The sequence below is a fragment of the Anolis sagrei genome, chromosome 5 (genome assembly GCF_037176765.1).
Source record: "Anolis sagrei isolate rAnoSag1 chromosome 5, rAnoSag1.mat, whole genome shotgun sequence".
Classification (NCBI taxonomy): domain Eukaryota; kingdom Metazoa; phylum Chordata; class Lepidosauria; order Squamata; family Dactyloidae; genus Anolis; species Anolis sagrei.
The window spans coordinates 13,825,376-13,845,112 of NC_090025.1; the positions used below are offsets into that span (position 1 = coordinate 13,825,376).

Below are 19,737 nucleotides of genomic sequence, written 5' to 3' on the forward strand. Positions count from 1 at the left end.
ACAACGCCGGCTCTTCGGCTTAGAAATGGAGATGAGCACCACCCCCCAGAATCGAACATGACTAGACTTAATGTACGGTGAAAACTTTATCATATATATATATATATATATATATATATATATATAATCTGGATTGAACGATTTGTATTCACCTGATCTTCTAGGATTGCAGAGATTCATATTCCTGCCAATGTTCCCAAAATGCCAGTATCAGAGAAGAGTTTTTGGCCAGCCAATTACAGGTTTGCGACATCAGTATTTGCCATAACTGAATCCCTTATGGATCCGAGCAGATATGAAGGCAAGCTATGGATGTGTAGACTATAAGGGGCCACCATTACACCGATATGCCCTTAATTCTCTTTGTCAAACCCTTTTATTTTTGGCAGTCATTAGACTGCAGAACAAATGTTAACACCATGATAAGCGTTGGTGGCAGCTCTGTATATTTAAGCGAAGGAGGTTGCTGGGGAGAAGGTAAGAGACAATATCTTCTCTAAAGCCCTTGACTACACGTCACCATGAAAACCACCAGAATCCAAACAGGATCATATTTGCATCACCAAATGAAGCATCAGAATGGAATGAACAGGTGAGGCTAAGAACTATAGAAGCAAAGAAGGCCACACTGTTTCCTGCATGGAAATTACCTGGGCATACAATCAGTGTCATCACCTGTATAAAGATTAGAGCCCTTACTAAGATTCCTCTTGCACTTGAAAGTACATGCTGCCTTAAGGGAACGCTGCTTAATAAAGAAACTGACATGTCAGAAGGGCAAACTAGAAGAAACCGCCTGCATTGATTCAACTGACCCTTAAACAGCAACCACTATATTGCAATAAATTTGCATAAAGCATAATGGGACTATCGATGCAGCTACATTGTAGAATTAATGCAGCTTGACATCACTTTAACTTCAATGGCAGAGTGGTATGGATACATGGGAGTTGCAATTTGGTGAGGCAGCAACTGTTTGGCGGAGAAAGCCAAAGGTCTTGTAAAACTACAGTGGGAAGTTTTGCTCAATTCTATCACTGGTGGGGTTCAGAATGCTCTTGGATTGTAGGTGAACTATAAATCCCAGCAACTACAACTCCCAAATGTCAAGGTCTATTTCCCTCAATCACCACTAGTGTTCACATTTGGCCATATTGTGTCAAATTTGGTCTGGATCCGTCATTGTTTGAGTCCACAGTGCTCTCTGGGTGTAGGTGAACTACAAATCCAAAACTCAAGGTCAATGTCCACCAAACCCTTCCAGTATTTTCTATTGGTCATGGGAGTTCTATGTGCCAAATTTGGTTCAATTCCATCATTAGTGGAGTTCAAAATGCTGTTTGATTGTAGGTTAACTATAAGCCCCAGCAACTACAACTCCCAAATGACAAAATCAACCCCCTCCCTATCCCACCAGTATTTACATTTGTGTCAGTGAATGGGTATTTGTACCAAATTTGGTCGTGTGTGTGAAAATACATCCTGCATATCAGATATTGACGTTACAGTTCATAAGAGTAGCAAAATTGCAGTTGTGAAGTAGCAACTAACATAATGTTACGGTTGGGGGTCACCACCACACGAGGAACTGTATTAAGGGATCACAGAAACATAGCTCTTAAGAAACAGTAAAAGTTTCTTGCACTGAGCTCTTCTTCTTCTTCTTCTTCTTCTTTTTGCAACAACCAGCAAGTCTAGAATAAAATGTATGAAAATAAATTGATAAATATGGCCTATGCGGAAAACCATATATGACTGTTGTGGGACCTTCTGCTTTGCATGCAGAAGTTCCCAACTTGTAATCCCTGTCACCTTCTTTTAGATAGCAGATTATAGTGAAAACTTATATCTGAGATCCAGGAAATTCTAAGGAGAACATCTGGTTTTCAAAAGCCAAATAATTTGACCTAATACAAGGTAAGATCTTATGCCTGAAGATACAAGGAAGACAGAATTTCCTTAAACTAAGAGATCTCCCAGTTATGACTTTGTTCAGGGCCATTTTATGTGATGTTAACATATCCAGAAGTTATTTGCGGCAGGTTCACATCTAGCCTTCTTTAAAAAATGGAATAACTGGAAGGAGCAAGGAGAAATTGATATATGATGGTTTGGCCCTAACAGCAACTTTCTCCTGGTTTTCCTGTTGACCAATGTACGAGGGTTGAATGAAAAGTAATGCCTCCACCTTCGTAACTCCTCAACAGATGGCAGTACTGATATGCAGCAGGCACTGGCTTGTTTAGTAGACTCTCCTCTACAGTTCCATTTTGGCAGAAAGCCTTAGCATTGAACGGTTGTGTTGTTAGAGTGCAAAGTATGGAAACCTGTGCGGACGGTCAGTCAATGCAACTTAAGCATTGTGCAGCCATTGAATTCTTGACAGCAGAAGGTGTCACTCCAAAGGAGATTCATCAGAGAATGCAAGCTGTTTATGGTGATCTTTTTGATGTGAGTACTGTGCGTCATTGGGCAAATAAGTTTAAAGATGTGGAGGTGGGAACATCTGACTTGCATGACAAACAAAGAGTTGGACGTCCCGTGACAGCAACCAAGTGGATTATATGAGTCTATACTGACATATAATCCAGTTCAAAGCAGATAATCTGGATTTTATATGGCAGTGCAGATCCAGCCATTGTGACCCAGGACTGGGAGTCATTGTGATGAGGTTAAGAAGAATCACGAGAAATAGCTCAAAATCTACATTGCTACATTATTGTACTAATTTATTTACTTTAATTTTAATTTTCTTTTGGTAACAAGTTTATTGTTGTCTATTTGTTGATGTTCTGTGATAGTAATTATCGCACTGAATGGTTGCATTTTTATATGCATGTAAACAGCCCTGAGTCCCCTTGGGACTCCGGCCCTGTTTACCTCTCCGAAGATATTCTCCCCTACGAACCATCAAGACCACTAAGATCGTCTGGAGGGGCCCTGCTCTCGATCCCACCACCTGCACAAGCACGGCTGGTGGGGACGAGGGACAGGGCCTTCTCGATGGTGGCCCCTCGACTTTGGAACTCCCTGCCATTAGAGATCAGAACTGCCCCCTCCCTCATGACGTTCAGGAAACTAACAAAGACCTGGTTATGGAACGCAGCATTTGACAACTGATTTAATTCTTTGCCCACATGAAAGGAGGATGATGAATGGGATTGTGATGGTGTTGGACGATTTGGCTCTTTTAACTGGGATGATAATGTTTTAATGTGTATAGTGTTGATATTTTAATCGTCTTATGAAGTGGCATTGTGTTGTTATTGTATATTCTTTGTATGTTAACACATGTTGTGAACCGGTCCGAATCCCTCTTTGAAGGTGAGAGGGTCGGCATATAAAATCTCGAAATAAATAAATAAATAAATTGGGGAGAGAGGGTGGTCTAGAAATAAGTTATTATTATTATTATTATTATTATTATTGACACAAAAGCACAGTATGTCACAGCAAACGAGATCTATATGCTGGATTTTGTATCACAAAATCACAAGTCGAACACTTCCCAAGCGTCTAGGACTGTGTGATGTATTATTATTATTATTATTATTATTATTATTATTATGCAAATACACATGTAAACCAAGCAGATATGTTTTTGCCATTTTATGAGCATTGCCAGCCTTTCTGCTTTGTGCCTTCGTACGGCTGCTGCTTTAAATGTGCACGAAAGGGTGCAATTTTCTGGGTTTTATTTGACCAATTTTATGAAGTCAACGCTCCTCCTTTACAGTCCACGCCTGCCTCATGCCATGTCCTTTGAATGTCTATTGGTGGTAAAAAGCCTTGCACGTGCCTCATAAAAAGCAAGCAGAGCCTGTCCGGGCCACAATGAGACCATCTCCATTAAAGCCCCATATTAGAACTGAAAGGACGGTAGGAATAACCTTTGCCACCAGGCAGCTTTTATTGGTCTCACTGGGGCTATTAATTCTTAGTCCCACTTTAAATAGGGTCATTTGTACTTTATTTCCTCGTTCTTTGTTAATATTCCTCTTATAGTGCCTTGCTTTGCAGTGTCCGGGTAAACTGCGATCCTGTGCATGTTTGCTCAAAAATAAATTCCATGGATTTCAAAGGGGTTTCCTCTAAAGTAAGGGCAAAGGCTCATAGTTTTAGTCCTTTGCAATGCATCTGCTTGTTTGTTTGTTCCTTGCTTTAATTGCACAATGTAACAAAATTTGAAAAAGGTTCTGCTCCTGTTTGAAAGTGTTATTCCTGTTTAATTGTGCAGTACTTATTTTGAAAATAGTTACGATACTCCAGAAACTTTGTTTTTGTAGCTGCCACAAACTATGTGGAATTGTTTGAGACGCAATGAGATATGCATTGAAAAACTATAGCAAAATTTGCTGTAGGATGTCTCAGAAAAATAAAGATTTTGCAGTTTAATCCACTTTTCCCGTTTTTTTAAATGGTAGAACCAATTAGGAAGTGACATTTATAACCCAGGAACAAAAATCGTGTTATGTAGTGTTGTGCTGGTACAACTGCACCAGGAGCTCCAATTTTGTTTGCTTTGCATTTAATGTTTGTTGCAGTCCTAAGTTTCAGGGACTCTGCAGACAGGTGGCTTCTTTTGGCTGCAATCATAGGGCAAGCCACCTGTCAATTATCGTTAGTTTGTTTTCATCAATAAAGAACTTTGTTGGATTTACTTTAAGCCTCTACAGAACTTTGTTTTGGGGGAATCCAAGGGCCTTTAATCTGAGGCATCCCTGGCATCCCGTTGGGCACACAGAATTTATGTCCTGTCTACAGTCATATGCACAGGCCCAGCATGCGACAGCACAAGTGTTATTCTTTGCCATGGGCAAAAGGTCCTGGGAATTGTGCTCTAACTGCATCTGGTGAAACCATATATTGGAAACGACTATATTACACAGGAAAATAGATGCTTTTGAGCTGTGGTGTTGGAGGAAAGTGCTGAGAGTGCCTTGGACTGCGAGAAGATCCAACCAGTCCATCCTCCAGGAAATAAAGCCTGGCTGCTCATTGGAGGGAAGGATACTGGAGACAAAGTTGAAGTACTTTGGCCACATCATGAGGAGACAGCAAAGCCTAGAGAAGACAATGATGCTGGGGAAAGTGGAAGGCAAAAGGAAGAGGGGCCGACCAAGGGCAAGATGGATGGATGGCATCCTTGAAGTGACTGGACTGACCTTGAAGGAGCTGGGGGTGGTGACGGCTGACAGGGAGCTCTGGCGTGGGCTGGTCCATGAGGTCACGAAGAGTCGGAAACGACTGAACGAATGAACAACAAGCCCATTACACTCTTAGGTTTGATCCATGTGCTACAGCTGTGCCTACTATATCCCAAGGACTATAGTTTGTCTGATTTCTATCTGTTTTGCTTTTTGTGGCGATTTGGAAAGATTACTTTTCAATATTAGGGCTGCTGTTTACAAATGGCTTGCCCAAATAGTAAATGTTGCTACACTTGATTTGAGCTGCAGTTGTTCTATAAAAAGTACAACGAGATCCATTCTAAGATTAAAGATTCTATTAAGCATTATTTACAGAGTGTAACGGTTAAGGCCATTGCCCAGCCACTGTCGAATGAATAAGCAAGTAGGATGCAATGTAGAAACAGCTTGTAGCGGTGTGACTTTAAAGAAGGATAATTCATTAACAGAATTCAGTGTCACATCATGTTGTAGTCGCTCTCTAACAAGAAGCACTGTGTGTTGTTTCCATGTACTGCTTGTCAACATCTTACAGTTACATTTGACCTGATCCTGCAAAGCTTGTCCTATGTTTTTCGAAAGTGAATCTCATTGCAATACTTGTTAGACAGCTGAAAGAAATAGTGCCTAAACCTCATTTGTGATGTTGATGCTATGTTCAACAAATGGAGGAAGGAGAGCTACAGGGCTTGCTATATACATTTTAATGTGGGGGTAGGAAATTATGGAGAACCAGTGTAGTATAGTGTTGTGAGTATTGTACTACAATTTATTTATTTATTTAGAAATTTAATATCCCGTTCTTCTCTCCCTCTGTGGAGGGACTCAGAATGGCTAACAACAACAAAAATTCAATGCTACACAATAAATAACATTTTTAAAACAATATACATAATAAATAAATTATAAAATACATATAAAAGACTGTTTGTTGAGTTAAAAAAAACATCATCCAACTCAATGGAGCCCCCAGTGGCGCAGTGGGTTAAAGCCCTGTGCCGGCGGAATTGAAGACCGACAGGTCGCAGGTTCGAATCCAGGGAGAGGCGGATGAGCTCCCTCTATCAGCTCCAGCTCCTCATGCGGGGACATGAGAGAAGCCTCCCACAAGGATGATAAAAACATCAAATCATCCGGGCAACGTCCTTGCAGATCGCCAATTCTCTCACAACAGGAGCAACTCCTGACACGACAAAAAAAAAAATCCAACTCAATCCAAATATTGTGGTCCAATAACTCTTAGTCTTTACCAGTTCAATCCATCAATCTGCCAATGCCTGATTCCAAAGCCAGGATTTCCATTTCTTCTTGAAGGACAGGAGAGAGGGGGCAGACCTAACCTCATTGGGGAGAGAGTTCCATAGCTGGGGGGGGGGGGGGGACAACAGAGAAGGCCCTGTCTCTCTTCCCCACCAAATGTGACTGCGAAGTTTATTTATTTATTTATTTATTTGCTACATTTGTATACCGCCCCTCTCAGCCCACAGGTGACTCGAGGCAGTTCACAAGGCAACAATTAAAGGCCAACAACACCATTGAAACATTAAAAAGCATTAACAAATCAATTAAAACCATGGCAGTAATAAAAACAATCATTTCATCTCCAAGAGAAAAACATAATCCAACAATCTCATAATCCAATTGTTCCATGATCCTATGTCAAATTATACTGCCTTTTCAAAATGCCTGCTCGAATAGCCAGGTTTTGACTTTTTTTCAGAAAGTCAAAAGGGAGGGGGCTGATCTTATGCCCCTAGCAAGGGTGTTCCATAGCCGAGGGGCCACCACTGAGAAGGCCCTGTCTCTCGTCCCCGCCAAACATATTTGTGATGCAGACGGGGTCGAGAGTAGGGCCTCCCCAGACGATCTTAACATCTTAGATGGTTCATAAAGGGAGATGCATTTGGACAGGTAAGTTGGGCCAGAACTGTTTAGGGCTTTATAGGCTAAAGGCAGCACTTTGAATTGTGCCCAGTAGCAAACTAGCAGTCAGTGGTTCTGGCACAGCAGAGGAGTTGTATGCTCCCTGAGCGCTGCTCCTCTTAGTAATCTGGCTTCCGTCCGTTGGACTAGTTGAAACTTCTGGGCAGTCTTCAGCAGCAACCCCACGTAGAGTGCATTGCAGTAATCTATTTGGGATGTAATCAGAGCATGGACCACTGTGGCCACGTCAGACTTCCCAAGGTACGGGTGCGGCTGGCACACAAGTTTTAACTGTGCAAAAGCTCTCCTGGCCACCACCGAAACCTAGGGTTCCAGGCTCAGCTATGAGTTTCAAGGATCACTCCCAAGCTGCGAACCTGTGCCTTCAAGGGGAATGTAACCCCATCAAGCACAGGCTGTAACTCTATGCCCTGTTTGGCCTTGTGAGTCATGGACATGCTGTAAGCAATTTTGGACTCACACTGTCAATCCCAGAAAACCTCAGAGTTAACATAAACTGGGACTGATTTCAAGGCACACTACCACAAAGCAATTTTCCAAATGTCCTTGGATACAACTCATAATCCATCTCCACTTGCTCTGGTAAGAAGAGGCTAAAGAAGTTTCAAATCAACAAACTTGGAAGGACACATTTCCCCACTGAGTAACACACATAAGTCAAGGAGGAAGAGACGGCAACCAGTGTCCCTCAGCACTCATCCCTCTATCTCTCTTTCACTCACATTCAATTAATGGAGTATTAATTTCTAAAAAGGGGTTTAAATGAAAAGCTCGTGGGTTTGAATCTCTTCCCACCTCCCCGGTCTACAGCGTGGATTTTTACCTGTCTTCAAAGTAGTTGCAAAATAATCAAACAACACAAATTAAAGTCTAAAAACTTGGAATTGTGACACATACCTATTTTTATACCTCTTTTGACAGTGATCCTTAAGCCAGTTTTCAACAGATTGTAATAATATGAAATGAACTAGCATCCTGCAGGTACATTCAAGCTCTTAGTCTTCTTCCCAAAATATGCAGTATTACTTTTTTATTAAACATTAGTGATCCAGGAAGGATGGATAATTGAGTATAAAGATCTAAATATAGGATAAGACAAATGGGTGGGTGAGTTGCAGCAGAGACCAGACTGTCTTGTTCTTTTCTGCCTTCTTTGTGAGATGTAGGAAATGCCGAAGGGGACTCAGAATGGCTTACAGAACACACATACGGCAAACATTCAATATATACAATTAACAAGGACAGACAACACAAACAAAGGTAAAGACAGTTTGTCCCATCTTATTTCCGGCATCTTGGAGGCTGTGCTCGACTCCGGCCACGGAGGTTAGGGGATGGGGTGCTGTTGCTCCATCTTAAGGACATCAATCCTCCAATCGATCGATGTCCTTAAGGGTGCCTTTATTGCCTCCTCCCTAAAAGCCGTACCTATTTATCTACTCACATTTCTGCTTTCAACCTACTAGGTGGGCAGGTGAGCTGGGGCTAACAGCAGGGGCTCACCCCAATGCGGACTTAAACTATCAACCTTTCAATCGGCAGGATTTTTCTGCAGCACAGTGTTTTAGCCTGTTGTGCTAAGCCCGGCCCACGTCTTGGTGTTGGGTCCATAAGTGACTGCAGAGAATAATAATAATAATAATAATAATAATAAACTTTATTTATACCCCGCCATCATCTCCCCAAGGGGACTCAAGGTGGCTTACATGAGGTCAAGCCCAACAATACAACAATGCAAATAAACAACATACAACGGCAGTAAAATATAAAAATTAAAAATAAAATACAAGAAATAATATAAATAAACATAAACAATGTAAAATCACAATAATGTGAACACCCTGGATCTGCATGGTCTTTTGCAGTGAGGACATACGTTTCCAGATGGAAGGCAATTCCAGCAGGGGTTGGTGTGACGTGGTTTGACGTGGTTTCCTCTTGACACGTTTTCCCTTTCGCCTTCTATTTGTGCCTCTTCAAAATCCACAGCATTATTGGTTATGGAGCACAAATTCACCATCTTTCTCTAAAGCAATGGTTCCCAAACTGTTTCTGCAGAATAATAATAATCATCATCATCATCATCATCTTTATTTACACCCCGCCACCATCTCTCCGATGGGGACTCGGAGCGGCTTACATGAGGCCAAGCCCAAACAACAATTACAATAAAGAAAAAACCAACACACAAACCGAAAACACGAACAATAAACAATAGCATCATATTAACATAAAACATATGCATACATAACAATGTAAAAATTACAATAAATGTAGACACAATAATAATGGACGGGCTACATGAAATGATTAAAAGACAAACTGATTAAAACTAATTAAAAACTTGGGCAAGATAAAGAAGCATTGCGTGGGTTCTGCAAATAATCTTTTACACCTTTTTAAAAATCAGTTTTAAACAATCTATTCCAGAGTATAAAGATTTTATGAAAATTCAATATACTTCTGTTTTAAAAATGAAATTAAAATTCTTACCATTGAATGACTTGGGTAGGACCAATAGACGTCAGTAGCTGGAATGGCTATCTTAGTAGCAGTGCTCCATTTGTGTCCACTTATCAGTGTGAATCAGGCTTTTCAGCTTACACTTCTACCCCCTAAAAAGGACCAAGTTGGATGGCACCCCAGATTTACATATTCCGCTATCTGACAGAAAGCTCAATTTCAAAACTATTTTCAGTGGGGAAAAAACCTCACAACCTCTGAGGATGCTTGCTATAGATGCAGGCGAAACATCAGGAGAGAATGCTTCTAGAACATGGCCATACAGCCCGAAAAACCTACACCAACCCAGTCATTTCGGCCATGAAAGCCTTTGACAATACATTGGAAAAAATTCACCACTTTAGGAGTGAAACCAATATTTTCCTGCACCAAAGGAAATACATGTCATTATATCCAATATTTCCTTGTGCCAAAATAAAGGTTTCGGTTATACTGTATTCAAAATGTTTTCTATTTATTTTCAAACCTACTACACTATACAAAACACTCAGGCAATAGGAGTATGTGAAGGAAGGAAGACCTTTGTGAGTTCACAAATATATGAGGGAAAGTTATAGGGAGGAGGGAGCAAGTTTGTTTTCTGCTGCCCTGGAGACTAGGATTCAGATCAATGGCTACAAACTACAAGAAACGAGATTCCACCTGAACATCAGGAAGAACATCCTAACTGTGAGAGCCGTTCGGCAGTGGAACTCTCTGCTCTGGAGTGTGGTGGAGACTCCTCCTTTTAAAAAGAGGCTGGATGGCCATTTGTCGGGGATGCTTTGAATGTGATTTTCCTGCTTCTTGGCAGAATGGGGTTGGACTAGATGGCCCACAAGGTCTCTTCCAACTCTATGATTCTATGATTCACGATGCTTAGGGACTCTGGAACACCCTCCCCAAAGATCTTAGACAGGCCCCTACATTGGCACTCTTCAGAAAGAACTTGAAGACTTGGCTGTTCCGATGTGTCTTCCCCGATTAGGAAATCTCCAATACCAAGTCCCAGAAGCACTTTGTTAGAATTAAGATTGTCGCACACTGCACACTGCACTTGCCCTATAATCCTTACATATCACCTGTCACATCAGCACTTTTAGTCCTGTACCCTTTTACTCTGGCCCGGCCCAGTTTTATTGTGTTTTGATGTATTGTTTATTGCTTGTTGTTGTTGTTTTAATATTGCTTTAATTGTTTTAATTTGCTTTAGGTGTATTGTTATGTTGTGTATTGAGGCCTTGGCCTTTGTAAGCCGCATCGAGTCCTTCGGGAGATGCTAGCGGGGTACAAATAAAGTTTAATAATAATAATAATAATAATAATAATTTAAGGTTCTGTGGGACAACCAGGAACAGGGTTAGGGTTCTACAAGAGCGGGAGGGAAGCCTTCTGAAAGGGTTTGATGATCAAAGAAGTTTTGGAACCACTGCTTTAAAGAACCTCCTTTATATTTCGATAATCTCTTTTAACACTTAATATTTCAGTTTCTCTGCCTGTATTTTATTTAAATAGTGCACAGAAACTAATGTGGGGAACTGAATGAATGGATTAGGTAGACTTTACAAAAGAGAAGGCAAAGTCCTATGTATTTTTTTGCTGCTTCATGTGACCAGTGTAAACAAAATATAAGCATGTGTACTTAGTTTACATACTGTCTGTAAACTTTGGGATTCAGCTTTACTAGCTTCAGAATCTGAGTTATGGCAATGCCGCCTTTTCCCTGCGTAACAAGAAATACTGCTTCGGTAGTTGATGCTTCCATGGTATTTCTATTTATTGTTCCAGCTTGGTCAAGTAAGGAGAGGAAGAGAAGGAGGTTCTCTTTGCTTCCTAAATAGAAATCGCTGGTGGAGCCAGAAATGACTCTGCTCATGCAGGTGGAAAATCAACTTAAAGGCTAAGCCTTCTTTCTGCTATTGGATTAAGAATTCAGAGTCTCCACAAGGAGTCAGATAAGTAAGACCAATCCCTTTTACATCCTTGGTGCCTGCAGAAAATTGGGTTTTGTTTCTGTTTCTGTGCCACCCTTCGTGGCCTGGGTGCTGGCCAAGGTCAACAGCACAAGTTGGGAAATCTAAAGATCAAAGAGGAGTTTGGGGCTTTGTATATAGAAATTCCAGACTTTAGACAAGACATTCCATCGCTTTGTACAAAAAAAATACTATGTCTAAGTGCCTCCAAGTTACAGTAGAGTCTCGCATATCCAACCTTTGCTCATCCAACATTCTGTATTATCCAAGGCAGTCTGCCTCCTGCCCGGATCCACAGCTGTTTCAATACATTGCAATGTTTTTGGTGATAAATTCGTAAATACATTAATTACTACATAATGTTGCTGTGTATTGAAACTGCTTTTTCTGTTTATTAGTTTTAAAGCATGATGTTTTGGTGCTTAATTTGTAAAATCATAATGCATTAGACATTTAATAGGCTTTTCCTTAAGCCATCCTTATTAGCCAACTTTTTCGCTTATCCAACGTTTTGCCGGCCCATGTATGTTGGATAAGCAACACGCAACACATTCTTAGGGTTTCTTAGCCAAGGAATAGTCAGAGGTGGTTACAGCCCAGGAATGGGCAAAAGCTTTCGCCCTGGGGCTACATTGCAGGGCCAGCTAGGAGGACTGAACCAGGATGGAGAGCTGGGCAGGACCAGGAGGAGGCGTAGTGGGGAGGGGGCAGACCTTGGAGGGAGGGGTGGGGGCTGGTCATCCTCAGATTGCTCTGCCTGCTGTCCTCCCGGCATAAGAACAGGACCACTTGGCCCATCCTTGTGCCCAGAGGAGGGCAAGACAGGCAGCAGCGGAGAGTGCTCCTCGGCAGGTGATGGCCAAGGTGTGCCTAAAACACCCTCCGGATGCCAGGAGAAGGGTGAGGCAGGTGGCAGCCAAGAGAGCTTTGGAGCCTTCTCTCGGCTCTCCTTCCAGCCTGGGGAGAGAGCCGCCCCACAAATTCCCAGGCTGAAAGGAGACAGGCCGTTGCCGGAGATCTCTCCGGCAGTGGCCTGTCTTCTCCTCCACACTCTTCTCCTCCTGGGGAAGAATTTCCTAGGCAGAGAAGAGGAGGAGAGGACAGGCTGGTGCCGGAGATCTCTCTGGCAGCAGCCTGTTTTCCCCATGGTTTTCTTCTTTGCCTGGGGAGACAGCAGCCCGACACTTTCCCAGGAAGAGAAGAGGAGGAGGAGAGGACATACTGTTGCTAGAGATCTCTCCAGCAGTGACCTGTCTTCCTCTCCGCACTCTTCTCTGCCTGGGGGGACGGCAACCTCCTGCATTTCCAGGAGGGGATGAGGAGAAAACACATAGCTGGCAAGAACTCATGCCAGCCACATGTTTCTGCCTTGGCCCTCCTCTCAGGGGATGCAAACCTCTGCTTCCGCATGCTGAGAGGAGAGCCGTAAGAGACGTGGACTGGAACTGAGACCCCAAAAAGGCCGTGTCTGACCCGCAGGTCTGTGTTTGCCCATGCCTGTTATATCCTATAGTACCTGTTCATGTGCAGTCTACCATCCAAGTTCTAACAAGGTCTGACCTTGCTTAGCTTTTAAGATCAGACAGAACTCCCGTTGCCCTTTAAGGTATTTTGTTGAATGAATAGTTAGTTCACATATGTTGAGCTGCTCCTCTTCTTCTTTTGAGGTGTAGGAATCTAACACTATGGTTTCCTATTCTTTTCTGTCTCTAATACCAAACATGTTAAAGAAGGGATGTGCAGGAACTACATCAGTGATTCTCTTGGATAATACCATCTGAGATGAAAAGACTAACTCTGATTCTTTCCCTTTCTTCTCTTGAAATCTCATGTTTCCATTTCCTGGTTTCAGTGTCTTCTAAGCTAGCTTTGCTTATGCATGCCGCTGGGTTTCTGTTTGCCTTTGCAATCATTGTTTGAAGGTAGAGTTGTGCATCATATCTGCTCCGGGCTGCATATGCACACTATTGTGTTTCCCTGGGTTGCCGCCCCACCCGAAATGCAAATATTTCATCCAGATACATTTTCACAACAGAGTCTCGCTTGGCATGCAACAATACACAGTAGCTTGAAGATATCAGAAATCCATGGGTTGGTCTAACAAATGAATTTTCGAATCCAACTCAGATTAAGCCCTGAAGTGAGTGTTAAATTAACACAAAAATATATGACTTGGTCAATTTCCTGCCCTAATTTTCTGTCCAAGGAAGAGCAAAATGGCACCACTCCAGTTCACCTAAAGTCAAGGTAAATAGTACCAAATGTTAGCCAAGTTATTGGGCGTATGAAGTAGGAAACCCACAAGCACCCTTGGCACAGAAAATACAATAATATCAAAGTGACTAACAATCTGCTGTTCTTCCTTGAAACACAAAATGTGTTGCCTGAGGCAGCCTAATGGATAAGGTAGGGCTGGCCCTGACGGGTTTTGACAGGAGAGCTGTAAACTTTTTATCCAGGTAGATAAAGATAGCATACATATGTACACACAGAGGCTGCCAAAGTGATGTAATGTGTCTGTGCGGCTTTTTTGTTCAACACAGAAATTTTAAAACTCACTGTTACCTTATTCAGATAAATAGTAGAGAACCAGATTGATGGGAGTTTGAATGGTCTTCAGCCAGAGCCTTTGAATACCTTATTATTATTATTATTATTATTATTATTAGATACATAACAAGATTAGTACACAGCAAATAAGACCACGATGCTTGCTTTTGTATTGGATCACACTTCAGACACTTCCCAAGTGTCTAGGACTGTGTGATGTATCAGCGAATAATGCGTGCAGATCCGAGTACGGTGGCCTTTAGCAGCTGACAGATGATAATTTTGTCAGCACCGATTGTTTTTACAGGCTAAGGCCTTTAGGCACTTCACCCAGTGTGCCGATCACCACTGGGACCACTTTGACTAGCTTGTGCCAGAGTTTTTGCAGTTTGATCTTTGAATTCTCATATCGTGTCAGCGTTTCCAGTTGTTTCTCTGCAATCCTGCTGTCACCTGGGATTGCGACATCGACAATCCATACTTTGTTTTTTAACATGATTGTGTGGTCAGGATTGTTCTCCAGAACTCTGTCTGTCTGAATTCGGAAGTCCCAGAGGAGTTTGGCGTTTTCATTCTCTGTAACTTTTTCTGGCTTGTGATCCCACCAGTGCTTTGTTGCAGGCAGATGGTATTTGTGGCACAAGTTCCAATGAATCATCTGAGCAACGGTGTTATGCATCTGCTTGTAGTCTGTCTGCTCGATCTTCTTGACAGACTACAAGCTGTTCAATCTTTAAATCCTCATATCGTGTCAGCTTTTCCAGTTGTTTCTCTTCAGTTCTGCAGCTGCTGTTGTTATTATTATGTTTATGTTTATTCTCACTCAGAGAGAAGTTGCATAGCTAAGTTATATAAGCCACAGAGTAGGGAAGAAATGCAAGGTATTCCACTTTGACAGAAGAAATGAAATGTCCAGATAAAAGATGGGTGACACCTGATTTGTCAGCAATGAATAGGATCTAGCGTGTAAAGACTTTAAATGTCTTAGTGGACCACAAGCTAAACATGAGTCAACAATGTGATGTGGCAGCTTTAAGAGCCATGGATTCTAGGTTGCATCAATATAAGTATAGCATCTAGATCAGTGGTTTCCACTGGTCCTCTAGGTGTTTTGGACTTCAACTCTCAGAAATCCCAGCCAGCTTATTCTCTGTTAGGAACAGCTGTTAGGAACTGTGGGAACTTTTGGAAGACCAAAAGTCTAGATTAAGAGAAGTAATAGTTCCACTCAATTCTGTCTTGGTCAGATCTCACCTGGAGCACTGTGTCCACAGTTCAAGAAGGATATTGACAAACTGGAACATGTCCACCAATGGGAGACCAAGATGTTAATTGGTCTGGAAGTCAAGCCTTTAGGAAGCTGGATATGTTTAGTTTAGAGAACAGAAGGTTGGAAGGGGACACCTCTCTTTCCCCATTGACTTCCAGACTTCAGGAATTTGTACCAGCCTCCTGGACCATCAGTCCTGACTTTAGTTCCACATGAGAACTGAATGCACAGGGTGTACTTTCTAACCATTGTGGCCAACTGGGTTATTGTTAACTCCTAGCTTCCTAAAGGCTGCTAGGAGACCCATAAAGCCGTAACTTAGTGTACCATTATTTTGTTTGAATGGGAAGGAAGAACAGAGTAAAGACAATCATGTCAAAACCATGGCTCTGATTTATTTTGTCTCTTTCTCTCCCCTTATCCCATGCTCTCCATCTCAGATTGAAGAAGGAGGGAAAGCAGATTCACTGAACTCAAAGCTACAGCCTGGAGATGAGGTGGTGAACATCAACGAGGTGGATCTAAGCAGTTCCAGGCAGAAGGCCATCTCTTTGGTGAAAGGCTCCTGCAAAACACTGAAACTGGTTGTTCGCAGGTACGTGAGCATGCCCTATACAGCAAAGTACTTGATATACCCCATGAAAATGGATGTGTGATAAGTGTTACAGTTCACTAATATTGGATTACTTGGACTATATGGGCTGTGAATTTTTGAAACAAGCTACATTCAATTTAGAAGACTGTTCAAGTGGCAAATTGAATGTTTTTACTTCTTTTTTTATTGTGTATCTTCAGATAATGTGCCGTTGTTTAGATTTTTTTTCAATGCAGTTTGAACTATTAATTAAAAATAAGTTGAGGCGGAAACCTGGGCATGTGTAGATTGAGCTATGTTGGTCCTACTTTATGATTGCTTTTGTGAGTCAAATGAAAAATCTCTTTTCATAAGTTTTCAGATTGGACTAGATTCATCACTGAGCTTGGAATCCCAGGTCTTGGCGGTGACTAGGGGAACTTTTGCACAATTAAAACTTATGTGCCAGCTGCACATGTACTCTGTAACCTTTTCTGGCTTGTGATCCCACCAGTTCTTTGTCGCAGGCAGATGGTATTTGTGGCACAAGTTCCAATGAATCATCTGCGCAATGGTGTTATGCCTCTGCTTGTAGTCTGTCTGCTTGATCTTCTTGACAGACTACAAACTGCTCAATCTTTAAATCCTCATATCGTGTCAGTTTTTCCAGTTGCTTCTCTCCAACTTGGCCACGGTAGTCCACGCTCTTGTTACATCCCTAATAGATTACTGCAACACACTCTACATGGGTTTGCCTCTGAAGACTGCTCGAAAGCTTCAGTTAGTCCAATGGATGGCACCCAGATTGCTCACCGGATTGGGGTACAGGGAGCATACAACCCAGGCCCATAGCCAGGATTTTGATTCGTGTGTGGGGGGGGGGCTGTGTGTGATGGGGGGGCAAGATCTACCCTAGCAAACCTTTTGTATCATTATCCCAATACCCCCACACATATGGGATATATTGAACATGGTGATCAGATCATGATATGATTAAACATAACAGTTTAAGTAATGTACCAGTAAGGCCTCCTTGCGGACCACCCTGAGAATTTTGGGGAGGCTGAAGCCCCTCAAGCCCCCACCCCCAGCTACGGGCCTGATACAACCTCCCTGTTACACCAGCTCCACTGGCTGCCAGTATGCTACCGAGCACAATTCAAAGTGCTCGCTTTAGCCTATAAAGCCCTAAATGGTTCCAGGCCAGTTTACCTGTCCATACATATCTCCCTTTACAAATCATCAAGGATGTTAAGATAATCTGGGGAGGCCCTGCTCTCAATCCCACCACCTTCGCAAGTGCGACAGGTGGGGATGAGAAAGAGGACCTTCTCAGTGGTGGCTACGCGACTGTGGAACTCCCTCCCCAACGAAATCAGGTGTGCCGTCTCCCTCCTGGTCTTTCATAAAAATCTTAAAACCTGGCTGTGGGATCAAGCATTCGAGCAGTAGATGTAGTAATTGGGAAGAAAATGATTTAATGTGACCGGCAATGGACTGACTTTGCGCTGTTATTCTGAACTAGCGGAACTCTTTTAAATTGAATGTTATAACTGTTTTTATTTGCTGTTTTAATTGTAGTAGTCTATTTTAATGTATTTGTTTGGCATCTAAGGGTTGCCTGTTGTAAAGCTGCCCTGATTCCCCCCTCCAGAAGTGAGACTGACAGATTACCAACGCATGAAATCAATCAATAAATCAATTTTATTAAATCCTGAGGAACTAGAAGTTTGTGACATGACCAAGTCAAAGCTGTGTGCCCACTGTACTGTTCTCAGAGCAGAGAGTATCTCTGAGGATGCTTGCCATAGATGCAGGCGAAATGTCAGGAGAGAATGCCTCTAGAACATGGCCATATAGCCCGAAAAAACCTACAACAACCCAGAGAGTATAAAACTTACCCTTTTGGACTACATTTCTTAATACATATTACCCAAGGAGTCCGGCAATGGTCTACTGTCTACACAGGTTCTAAGAGCCGTCGTCCCAAAAAGGCAACTTCCCTTCCTATCTTAAGTGAATTGTAGCATGGGACTCCCATTGTAGGCTCTCAATGCCAGTAAGCAACAGACCTTGATAAACCTGTCCTCTATCTGTCTTATTGTCTATCCCGGCATGTTCTGGCAATGCCTTTCATGAGTTAATTATGCGTCCTAAACTTGCTCTGCTAATGGACTTTAATGGAGGACTCCAAGTTCTAGTGTTCTGGGAGAAAATGGCCTTTCTTTATTCATTCCCTCTACTCTGTTCATTTCTCTTTTCCCCCCAGTCTCTGGAAAACAGATTTTATTTCCCTCGATTCTAGCGATCTGATCAGTTGAGGTTAACCGTCCATGCAAAAGAACCCAATGTGTGGATAGGTGAGCCTTTTCCCTCCCACATTCCCTTCTAATGTGGTTTATTTTTAGATCCAATTCATAGTTCTGCTGGTGGAGGTAGAGCTGTTCTCCTTACCGAGTCATGCTTCCTGGATGTCTTATCTCAATTAAAATCAGGTCAGATATTAAAACACAATCCATGCCGTTCCAGCATCAGTAGAAGCCAGGGCAGAGTGCTTTGCCGATTCTTTTCAGTGGAGAACAATCAGCTGGCATTCCAGCCGCATTCCCCGAGCAGCACATCCAACCAGAGGAATGGGACACCTTCCAGTTCCTCTCTCAACTTTTTCAAAGCCCTGTTAACTTAGATTGATTTTGGGCTTTTTCTCTCTAATAGAAGAGGGCTTTTTCTATCCACATGGCTTCCTGGGTCAGCTTTATCGCAGCTATATTCATTTTAGATGGGAACTGCAATCTAGGTCAGCGGTTCCCAAACTGTGTTTCACATAACCCTAGAATTCTGCAGAAAGCATCATAGGGTCTCTGAGGAAAATCTTTAAAATCACATTTAAAATGGATTTTAAAATAAAACCACCCAAGGTCAACTTTTTGATTTAAACAGTCTCCATAATAGCTATTTCAAGCTACAACTATTGGTACCGGGTATGCAGTTACTAGATTCACATGTAGTCAATTTTTCATGATGATTCCACATTTTGGTTTTGTTTTGCTTTTTTTTTTTCTTATACAGTTTTTGAGATGGAAGACATTTGGGATACTTACTTACTTACTTACTTACTTAGGCAATAGTCTTCCAGGATCAGTATTCTTGTGGGTCCGAAGGTGACTGTGGAGCCCTATTCTTGACCTGCATCTTCTCCCGCAGTGAGGGCATTAGTTTCCAGGTGGAAGGCGGTCTCGGTCAGGGTTGGCTTGACGCGCCTTCCTCTTGGCACGTTCCTCTCTTTCACCCTCCATTCATGCCTCTTCAAATTATGCAGCACTGCTGGTCACAGCTGACATCCAGCTGGAGATCTCACGGGTCAGGGCTTCCCAGTTTTCAGTATCTATGCCAGAGTTGGGATATTAGGATATTGTTCATAAAATACCAAGAGTAAAATTTACTCAAAAAACGAGACGTTATATAGGAAATGGGGAAATGTACTTTAATTAGTGGAGCCCCCAGTGGCGCAATGAATTAAACCATTGTGCTAGCAGGACTGATCGAGCGACAGGTTGGCAGTTCAAATCCGGGGAGTGGGGTAAGCTCCTGTCTGTCGAGCTCTAGTTTCTCATGCTAGAAGCTTGACAGACATGCGAGAAGCCTCCCACAGTATGGCAAAACATCAATCATTCGGACGTCCCCTGGGTAACATCCTTGCAGATGGCCAATTCTCTCACACCAGAAGCGACTTGC

At 42.3% G+C, this 19,737-nt stretch overlaps 1 protein-coding gene across 1 annotated transcript in view; it reads left to right on the plus strand.

Moving 5' to 3' along the window:
- SHROOM3 (shroom family member 3) overlaps nt 1–19,737 on the plus strand; it is a 267,856-nt gene that overhangs the window by 29,929 nt on the left and 218,190 nt on the right. Inside the window, exon 2 of the mRNA XM_060779370.2 lies at nt 15,869–16,023. Coding sequence (XP_060635353.2) covers nt 15,869–16,023 — 155 coding nt within the window. The remainder of the gene's footprint in view (nt 1–15,868; nt 16,024–19,737) is intronic.